This window comes from Heterodontus francisci, chromosome 49 (assembly GCF_036365525.1).
Source record: "Heterodontus francisci isolate sHetFra1 chromosome 49, sHetFra1.hap1, whole genome shotgun sequence".
NCBI lineage: Eukaryota > Metazoa > Chordata > Chondrichthyes > Heterodontiformes > Heterodontidae > Heterodontus > Heterodontus francisci.
This window is the reverse complement of record NC_090419.1, coordinates 12,609,169-12,619,573: the sequence shown is the minus strand read 5'-3', so window position 1 is coordinate 12,619,573 and position 10,405 is coordinate 12,609,169. Positions and strand designations below refer to the sequence as shown.

The 10,405-nt window shown below is 60.4% G+C and overlaps 1 protein-coding gene across 1 annotated transcript; it reads left to right on the top strand.

The window, feature by feature from the left end:
* The first annotated feature begins 261 nt into the window (after window positions 1-261).
* Window positions 262-9,465, top strand: elk1 (ETS transcription factor ELK1). Its single transcript, XM_068024314.1, has 4 exons — window positions 262-468; window positions 3,300-4,160; window positions 5,198-5,296; window positions 9,367-9,465. Exons 1-4 carry the CDS (start codon window positions 262-264, stop codon window positions 9,463-9,465), a joined length of 1,266 nt encoding a protein of 421 aa, XP_067880415.1.
* Window positions 9,466-10,405: the final 940 nt, after the last annotated feature.

Genomic DNA, 10,405 nt, shown 5'->3' with positions numbered 1-10,405 from the left:
GAAAGGGAGTGGGACAAGAGAGATGGAGCCATTCGTGTCTGAGTTGTTTCTGTTGAATCTGCCACCTCCCTGGGAAGTGTGAGAACACTGGAGCAGTGAGGGGGTAGTGGGGGGCGGTGGGGGGATGGGGAGTTAGGGATGTGGCTGGTGAGTTGGAGGGGGTGTGTTTGAGGTGTGGGATTGTGGGGGCTGGGGGTGAGGGTGAGAGTTTAACACAAGTGGACGTCCCACTAATGGGCAACTTCCTGTTCCCCGTCAGTGATGGACCCCTCGGTCACCCTCTGGCAGTTCCTGCTGCAGCTTCTAGAGGAGAAACAAAGTGAGCACCTCATCACCTGGACCTCCAACGCCGGCGAGTTCAAACTGCTCGACGCCGAGAAGGTTGCTCGACTGTGGGGGCTGCGCAAGAACAAGACCAACATGAACTACGACAAACTGAGCAGGGCCCTGAGGTATTACTACGATAAGGTAAGGGTCTATCGGAAGCTCGGGGAAACTCTGACAATCATGGACGGGACGAGGTCCCACAGTGGAGAGAAACCAGGCGAAGGCCCCACGGTGGAGAGACACCAGGGCAAGGCCCCATGGTGGAGAGACAGCAGAGCAAGGCCCCACGGTGGAGACACCAGGGCGAGGCCCCACGGTGGAGAGACACAGGGCAAAGACCCACGGTGGAGAGACACCAGGGCAAGAACCCACGGTGGAGAGACACCAGGGCAAGGCCCCATGGTGGAGAGACACCAGAGCAAGGCCCCACGTTGGAGAGACACCAGAGCGAGGCCCCACGGTGGAGAGACACCAGGGCGAGGCCCCACGGTGGAGAGACACCAGGGCGAGGCCCCACGGTGGGGAGACACCAGGGCGAGGCCCCACGGTGGAGAGACACCAGGGCGAGGCCCCACGATGGTGAGACACCAGGGCAAGGCTCCATGGTGGAGAGACACCAGAGCATGGCCCCACGGTGGAGAGACACCAGGGCGAGGCCCCACGGTGGAGAGACACCAGGGCGAGACCCCACGGTGGAGAGACACCAGGGCAAGGCCCCATGGTGGAGAGACACCAGGGCGAGGCCACACGATGGTGAGACACCAGGGCAAGGCTCCATGGTGGAGAGACACCAGAGCATGGCCCCACGGTGGAGAGACACCAGGGCAAGGCTCCATGGTGGAGAGACACCAGAGCATGGCCCCACGGTGGAGAGACACCAGGGCGAGGCGCCACGGTGGAGAGACACCAGGGGAAGGGATGAGGCCCCACGGTGAAGAGACATTAAGGCAAGGCCCCATGGTGGAAAGACACCGGGGAAGGGATGAGGCCCCACTTTGGAGAGACACCAGGGGAAGGGCTGAGGCCCCATGGTGGAGAGACCAGGGCAAAGCCCCACGGTGGTGAGACACTAGGGGTAGGGCTGAGGCCCCATGGTGGAGAGACACCAGGGGAAGGGCTGAGGCCCCTTGGTGGAGAGACACCAGGGAAGGGCTGAGGCCCCACAGTGGAGGGACACCAGTGGAAGGGCTGAGGTTATAGAGTAAGTGTGTAGGAGGAACAGGAAGCTAATGGAGGGGAACAGTTCCACGGTTGTTCTGCTCTCCAGGTAATGAGTTAGATTGGGAGATTTCCCAATATCCTTCATTCCAGCCCAGTGACGAGTACATTGAAATACCTGGAATATTCCTGCACAGGAGCAGGCCATTCGGCCCATCTGCTCCGTGTCGATCTTTCTGCTCCACATGACCCTCCTCCCACCCCCTACTTCATCTCCCCCTATCACCCTATCCTTCTATTCCTTTCTCCCTCGTGTGTTTATCCAGCTTCCCCCTTAAATACATCGATACTATTCACCTCAACCACTCCCTGTGGGAGCGAGTTCCACATTCTCACCACTCTCTGGGGGAAGGAGTTTCTCCTGAATTCCCCATTGGATTTATTACTGACTGTCTTATATTGATGGCCCCCTAGTTCTGGTCTCCCCCACAAGTGGAAAAATCTTCTCCACGTCTACCCGATCGAAACCCCCTTCATCATTTTAAAGACCTCTGTCAGGTCACCCCTCAGCTTTCTCTTTTCTAGAGAGACGAGCCCCCCAGACTGCTCAATCTTTCCTGATAGTTATAACCTCTCAGTTCTGGGATCATCCTCGTAAATCCTTTTTGCACTTTTTCCAGTGCCTCCATATCCCTTTTAACATATAGAGACTGGAACTGTGCACAGTGCTCCAAGTGTGGTCTAACCGAGGTATATGGAGACCGGAACAGTGCACAGTGCTCCAAGTATGGTCTAACCGAGGTATATGGAGACTGGAACTGTGCACAGTGCTCCAAGTATGGTCTAACCGAGGGATATGGAGACTGGAACTGTGTACAGTGCTCCGAGTGTGGTCTAACTGTGGTATATGGAGACTGGAACTGTGCACAGTGCTGCGAGTATGGTCTAACCGAGGGATATGGAGATTGGAACTGTGCACAGTGCTCCGAGTGTGGTCTAACCAAGGGATATGGAGACCGGAACTGTGCACAGTGCTCCGAGTGTGGTCTAACCGAGGGATACGGAGACTGGAACTGTGCACAGTGCTCCGAGTGTGGTCTAACTGAGGGATACGGAGACTGGAACTGTGCACAGTGCTCCGAGTGTGGTCTAACTGAGGGATACAGAGACTGGAACTGTGCACAGTGCTCCGAGTGTGGTCTAACTGAGGGATACGGAGACTGGAACTGTGTACAGTGCTCCGAGTGTGGTCTAACTGAGGGATACGGAGACTGGAACTTTGCACACTGCTCCGCATGTTGTCTAACCAAGGGATATGGAGACCGGAACTGAGCACAGTGCTCCAAGTGTGGTCTAACTGTGGTATATGGAGACTGGAACTGTACACAGTGCTCAGAGTGTGGTCTAACCAAGGGATATGGAGACCGGAACTGAGCACAGTGCTCCGAGTGTGGTCTAACTGTGGTATATGGAGACTGGAACTGTACACAGTGCTCCGAGTGTGGGTCGAACCAAGGGATATGGAGATTGGAACTGTGCACAGTGCTCCGAATGTGGTCTAACTAAGGGATATGGAGACTGGAACTGTGCACAGTGCTCCGAATGTGGTCTAACTAAGGGATATGGAGACTGGAACTGTGCACAGTGCTCCGAGTGTGGTCTAACTGAGGGATATGGAGACCGGAACTGTGCACAGTGCTCCGGGTGTGGTCTAACTGAGCTTTGATACAAGTTTGACATAATTTCTATGCTTTGTACTTCCTGCCTGTGGAATTCTCTCATTGTAACTTTGTGTTTTTGCGGCTGTTTCACAGAACATCATCAAGAAAGTCAGTGGACAGAAGTTTGTTTACAGGTTCGTGTCCTATCCAGACCCGGGCATCACCGAGATGCCGAGGGAGGAGGCCAAGAAGCAGGGGAATGTTCCGGAAGATCTCCCGTCGGCCAAGCCAGCGAGCGAGGGTCCAGGCTGCCTCGGGAAGGCGGCGCGAGGCGGCTGGAAGTCACAGAGCAGTCGGAATGACTACATGCGCTCGGGCCTGTACTCCACTTTCACCATCCAGTCCCTGCAAAATCAAGCCAGGGTCGACGGGGAGGAGGAGGCAGAGGAAGAGGGGGAGGTGGACGAAGAGGAGGAGGAGGAGGAGGAGGAGGAGGAGGAGGCCAGGGTCAACAGTCAGAGTTCACAGGTGGTGGTCGTGCTGGAACCTTCCCCGAAAGGCCTGGTGGTGGAGGAGAAGGAGGAGGCCGAGGTCAAAGTCCAGAGTTCGCCGGTGGTGGTGGTGCTGGGACCCTCCCCCCAGGGCCTGCTGCAGGAGGAGGAGGAGGAGGAGGAGGCGGTGGCCGAGGTCGGAGTTCAGAGTTCGCCGGTGGTGGTGGTGCTGGAACCTTCCCCGAAAGGCCCGGAGGAGGAAGACGAGGCGCAGGGCCTGGTCGCCATGGTGACCTCAGAGAGGGCCCAGGCCGGAGAGACCCAGCAGGCGCCCCCGTCGGCCAGCAGGCAGCCTCCGAAGACCAGAAAGCCCAAGGACCTGGAGTTGGGATCGCCAGGCTCTCCCGCCACCCAACACAGCCCCTCCCCCGACAAGCTGAACCCCACTTCATTGGCCAACTTCCTGTCCCCTATCAGTGCCACCAGCACACTGACACCTACCGTCATCACCTCACATTCGCTGGTACGTAAGACATCCCACTGCCCCATACCCCCAACCCCTTGTAAGCACAGAAGGAGACCATTCGGCCCATTGCACCTGTGCTAGCCCTTTGAAAGAACTATCCAGTTAACTCCACTCCCCATTTCTCTTTCCCCATAACCCATAACGTGCATCAAACCTTGGTTAGACCACACTTGGAGCCAATGTGCACAGTTCTGGAGAAGGTGCATAGAAAGATTTACGAGGATGATCCCGGAACCGAGAAGTAACTATCAGCAAAGGGGGTTCTTTGCTCTAGAAAAGAGGCAGCTGAGGGGTGACCTGATAGAGGTCTTTAAAATGATGAAGGGGGTTTCGATCGGGTAGACGTAGAGAAGATGTTTCCACTTGTGGGGGGAGACCAGAACTCGGGGGGCCATCAATATAAGACAGTCAGTAATAAATCCGATGGGGAATTCAGGAGAAACTCCTTTCCCCAGAGAGTGGTGAGAATGTGGGACTCGCTCCCACAGGGAGTGGTTGAGGTGAATAGTATCAATGTATTTAAGGGGGAAGCTGGATAAACACACGAGGGAGAGAGGAATAGAAGGATATGGTGATGGGGGGAGATGAAGTAGGGGGTGGGAGGAGGGTCATGTGGAGCAGAAAGATCGACACGGAGCAGATGGGCCGAATGGCCTGTTTCTGTGTTGTCAATACACCCAAGTTGGCCGACCAGACGAAGCTCAGGGGCACAGTAAATAGTCAAGGTGGGAGCAGGAAATGGAAAAGGGGCATCGATCAATAAAGTGAGGGGGCAACACTGCGGCAGATGGAATTCAACGCGGGGGAATGGGAGGTCATCCCCTTTGGAAAAATAGATCGGGGCATTTTCGAAAAGACGGGAAGCTGGGGAATGGTGGAGCGGGCTTGAGGGGCTGAATGGGCCTCCTCCTGTTCTCGTGTAACAGGCTCGAGAGGGGCCGAATGGCCTGTATTCCGCGAGTCATTTAACATTTTGTGATCACCTTTCCAGGAGCGGGCAGTTCGTTAAGGATCTTTGTGTTTCTCTCTGACAGACTCCAGTGCTGCTCACTCCGAATGCACTCCCTCCAACCATCCACTTCTGGAGCACACTCAGTCCCATCGCCCCCCAGAGTCCTGCAAAACTCTTTCAGGTAAGTGTATCCTGCGGGAGAGGCTGCGTGGGTGATGGGTGCCATGGGGCAAGGCTGGGTCAATGCAGCCATTGATTATTATAGTGCAGGGCAGGGAAACCTGGGCGAGGCTCCACGGTGCAGGGACACCAGGGTGAGGCCCCACGGTGCAGGGAAACCTGGGCAAGACTCCACGGCGCAGGGACACCAGGGCGAGGCTCCACGGTGCAGGGACACCAGGGTGAGGCTCCACGGTGCAGGGACACCAGGGTGAGGCCCCACGGTGCAGGGAAACCTGGGCAAGACTCCACGGTGCAGGGACACCAGGGCGAGGCTCCACGGTGCAGGGACACCAGGGTGAGGCTCCACGGTGCAGGGACACCAGGTGAGGCCCCACGGTGCAGGGAAACCTGGGCAAGACTCCACGGTGCAGGGACACCAGGGTGAGACTCCACAGTGCAGGGAAACCAGGGCGAGGCTCCACGGTGCAGGGACACCAGGGTGAGGCCCCACGGTGCAGGGACACCAGGGTGAGGCCCCACGGTGCAGGGAAACCAGGGCGAGGCTCCACGGTGCAGGGAAACCACGGCGAGGCTCCACGGTGCAGGGACACCAGGGTGAGGCCCCACGGTGCAGGGACACCAGGGCGAGACTCCACGGTGCAGGGACACCAGGGCGAGGCCCCACGGTGCAGGGACACCAGGGCGAGACTCCACGGTGCAGGGACACCAGGTGAGGCTCCACGGTGCAGGGAAACCACGGCAAGGCTCCACGGTGCAGGGAAACCAGGTGAGGCCCCACGGTGCAGGGACACCAGGGCGAGGCCCCACGGTGCAGGGAAACCACGGCAAGGCTCCACGGTGCAGGGACACCAGGTGAGGCCCCACGGTGAGGGAAACCAGGTGAGGCCCCACGGTGCAGGGAAACCAGGGCGAGGCTCCACGGTGCAGGGACACCAGGGTGAGGCCCCACGGTGCAGGGAAACCACGGCAAGGCTCCACGGTGCAGGGAAACCAGAGCGAGGCTCCACGGTGCAGGGACACCAGGGTGAGGCCCCACGGTGCAGGGACACCAGGGCGAGACACCACAGTGCAGGGACACCAGGGTGAGACTCCACAGTGCAGGGACACCAGAGCGAGACTCCACAGTGCAGGGACACCAGAGCGAGACTCCACAGTGCAGGGACACCAGAGCAAGGCTCCACAGTGCAGGGACACCAGAGCGAGACTCCACAGTGCAGGGACACCAGGGCGAGGCTCCACAGTGTAGGGACACCAGGGCGAGACTCCACAGTGCAGGGACACCAGGGCGAGGCTCCACAGTGCAGGGACACCAGGGCGAGACTCCACAGTGCTGGGACACCAGGGCAAGGCCCCACGGTGGGGGGACACCAGGGCAAGGCCCCACGGTGGGGGGACACCAGGGCAAGGCCCCATGGTGGAGGGACACCAGGGCAAGGCTCCACGGTGCAGGGACACCAGGGCGAGGTCCCATGGTGGAGGGACACCAGGGCTCAGCCCCACGGTGCAGGGAAACCAGAGCAAGGCTCCATGGTGCAGGGAAACTAGGGCAACGCTCCACGCTGCAGGAACAACAGGGCAAGGCTCCACAGTACAGGGAAACCAGGTGAGGCCCCACGGTGCAGGGACACCAGGGCGAGGCCCCACGGTGCAGGGAAACCACGGCAAGGCTCCACGGTGCAGGGACACCAGGTGAGGCCCCACGGTGCAGGGAAACCAGGTGAGGCCCCACGGTGCAGGGAAACCAGGGCGAGGCTCCACGGTGCAGGGACACCAGGGTGAGGCCCCACGGTGCAGGGAAACCACGGCAAGGCTCCACGGTGCAGGGAAACCAGAGCGAGGCTCCACGGTGCAGGGACACCAGGGTGAGGCCCCACGGTGCAGGGACACCAGGGCGAGACACCACAGTGCAGGGACACCAGGGTGAGACTCCACAGTGCAGGGACACCAGAGCGAGACTCCACAGTGCAGGGACACCAGAGCGAGACTCCACAGTGCAGGGACACCAGAGCGAGACTCCACAGTGCAGGGACACCAGAGCAAGGCTCCACAGTGCAGGGACACCAGAGCGAGACTCCACAGTGCAGGGACACCAGGGCGAGGCTCCACAGTGCAGGGACACCAGGGCGAGACTCCACAGTGCAGGGACACCAGGGCGAGGCTCCACAGTGCAGGGACACCAGGGCGAGACTCCACAGTGCTGGGACACCAGGGCGAGGCCCCAAGGTGCAGTGACATCAGAGCGAGACTCCACAGTGCAGGGACACCAGGGCGAGGCTCCACAGTGCTGGGACACCAGGGCGAGGCCCCAAGGTGCAGTGACACCAGAGCGAGGCTCCACGGTGCAGGGACTCCAGGGCAAGGCCCCACTGTGCAGGGAAACCAGGGCGAGGCCCCACGGTGGAGGGACACCAGGGCAAGGCCCCACGGTGGGGGGACACCAGGGCAAGGCCCCACGGTGGGGGGACACCAGGGCAAGGCCCCATGGTGGAGGGACACCAGGGCAAGGCTCCACGGTGCAGGGACACCCGGGCGAGGTCCCATGGTGGAGGGACACCAGGGCTCAGCCCCACGGTGCAGGGAAACCAGAGCAAGGCTCCATGGTGCAGGGAAACTAGGGCAATGCTCCACGCTGCAGGAACAACAGGGCAAGGCTCCACAGTACAGGGAAACCAGGTGAGGCCCCACGGTGCAGGGACACCAGGGCGAAGCCCCACAGTGCAGGGACACCAGGGCAAGGCCCCACAGTGCAGGGACACCAGAGCGAGGCTCCATGGTGCAGGGAAACCAGGGCAATGCTCCACGCTGCAGGAACAACAGGGCAAGGCTCCACGGTGCAGGGACACCAGGGCAAGGCCCCACAGTGCAGGGAGACCAGGGCGAGGCTCACGGTGCAGGGACACCAGGGCGGGGCCCCATGGTGTAGGGTCACCAGGGCGCGGCCCAACGGTGCAGGGACTCCAGGACGAGGTCCCACGGTGCAGGGACACCAGGGCGAGGCCTCACGGTGCAGGGACTCCGGGGCGAGGCCCCACTGTGCAGGGAAACCAGGGCGAGGCCCAGCGGTGTAGGGACACCAGGGCAAGGCCCCACGGTGGAGGGAAACCAGAGCAAGGCCCCACGGTGCAGGGAACCCAGGGCAAGGCTCCACGGTGCAGGGACACCAGGGCGAGGTTCCACGATGCAGGGACACCAGGGCAAGGCCCCACGGTGCAGGGAAACCAGGTGAGACTCCACGGTGCAGGAACACCAGGGCGAGGTTCCACGGTGCAGGGACACCAGGGCAAGGCCCCACGGTGCAGGGAAACCAGGTGAGACCCCACGGTGCAGGAACACCAGGGCAAGGCTCCACGGAGCAGGGAAACCAGGGCAAGGCTCCACGGTGCAGGGAAACCAGGGCAAGGCCCCACGGTGCAGGGACATCAGGCGAGGCCCCAGGGTGCAGGGACATCAGGCGAGGCCCCAGGGTGCAGGGACACCAGGTGAGACCCCACGGTGCAGGGACACCAGGGCGAGGCCCCACGGTGTAGGGACACCAGGTGAGACCCCACGATGCAGGGACACCAGGGCGAGGCCCCACGGTGTAGGGACACCAGGTGAGACCCCACGGTGCAGGGACACCAGGGCAGGCCCCACGGTGCAGGGACACCAGGTGAGGCCCCACGGTGGAGGGACACCAGGGCGAGGCCACACAGTGCAGGGACACCAGGAGAAGGGCCAAGGCGTCTGGTGCCGGGCTCATGGGGTGGGGGATGGGCATAGCTACTACTGGCCTCCATATCCCAGAACGGGGGAGGGTTGGGGGGGGGGGGGGGGGGGAGGGGCGTGGGGTGGAAATGGGTCAGGGTTCTTGCTCCTGATCAGCGTCCGATCCTGGAGTCTGCTGAGCCACAAGGTGAGAACAGGGTCCCATTGAGCTGCTACGAATCCGAAAGTCGGGTTTGTACCCCGGGTACGAGTACAGGGGGCAGTGGGAGTGAGTGATGGGTGAACAGGACCAGGGGGGTGCATGGATGGGTGCCAGCGGAGATTCGGATGACCGCTCTCTTTCTCTCTCTCTCTATTTTCCAGTTCCCTTCTGCATTCAACAGCCAGTCGCACGTCACGGGCCCCAGTGTGGACGGTCTGTCCACCCCAGTGATTCTGTCGCCAGGCCTGCAGAAACCCTGACGAAAGGGGGCACGGGAGACTCCCCAACCCTGCCAAAAACCCAAACGGCCAATCGCCTAGCGGACAGCCCAATTGAGATGGAGATTGACGGGTTGCCCTCTTGTGCCACTCACAGATGCTTCGGCATCAGTGCTCGTCGGACATTAAATTGGAGACGGGCCATTTCACTTCGCGACGGAGCGTTGCCAACGGGAACCAAATTCGGGAGCGAAGGAGGCCCTCCAAGACGTTGGGGGGGGGTGGGGGGGGGCGGGGGGAGGCGGTGGATGTCACAAAATGGCGGCAGGGTTGACCCCTCTCCGGTTGGCCTTGGGCTTTATTGTATTCGAAGAGATGGGGGCAATCCGGGTGTCGAATTGGGGAAATGCCTGGCCCAGTGCGGTCCGGACTTGTCACGAGGCCGTCTTTCCCACCGGGACCTCTGGACAGTTTCGAGGAACAAAAGGGAGAAGGATCTGGAAATCCCCGGCTATCTATTTCGCCCCGGCTTTTTTTTTTCTGGAAGAAAGATTTGACAGGAGCCCCTTTCACCTCCGCCTCATTGGGAATTATTGAGAGTCCTTCAAGGGGAAAGGATTGGGAATTGTTCCGGGGTTATTTCAGCCGGTGGGGAGGTGGTGCATTATGGGGGAAGCAGCCAGCGGGTGAACCCACGGAGCACGAGCGGGCTCCCGAAAACCCACTGCTCACTCCTCACCTCCATCTTCACCCATTGATCTCTCCACCCCAATCCTTCTCTGTCTCTCTCTCTGTCTCTCTCTCTGTCTGTCTGTCTCTCTCTCTCGCTCGGTCTCTGTCTCTCTCTCTCTCTCTCTGCATCTCTGTTTCTGTCTCTCTCTCTCTCCTACTGTTACTCTCTCTCCCTCTGTCTCTCTCTTTTTCTCTATGCATCTCTACCTGTCTCTGTCTCTCTTTCCCTCAGTCTCTCTCCCTCTGACTC

Bases quoted from the DNA above. Each gene is read 5' to 3' on its own strand.
- elk1 (XM_068024314.1), top strand. From the start codon at position 262: ATGGACCCCTCGGTCACCCTCTGGCAGTTCCTGCTGCAGCTTCTAGAG. The intron at 469-3,299 runs GTAAGGGTCTAT...GCTGTTTCACAG, and splicing joins TGAGGTATTACTACGATAAG to AACATCATCAAGAAAGTCAG. The intron at 5,297-9,366 runs GTAAGTGTATCC...TCTATTTTCCAG, and splicing joins GTCCTGCAAAACTCTTTCAG to TTCCCTTCTGCATTCAACAG.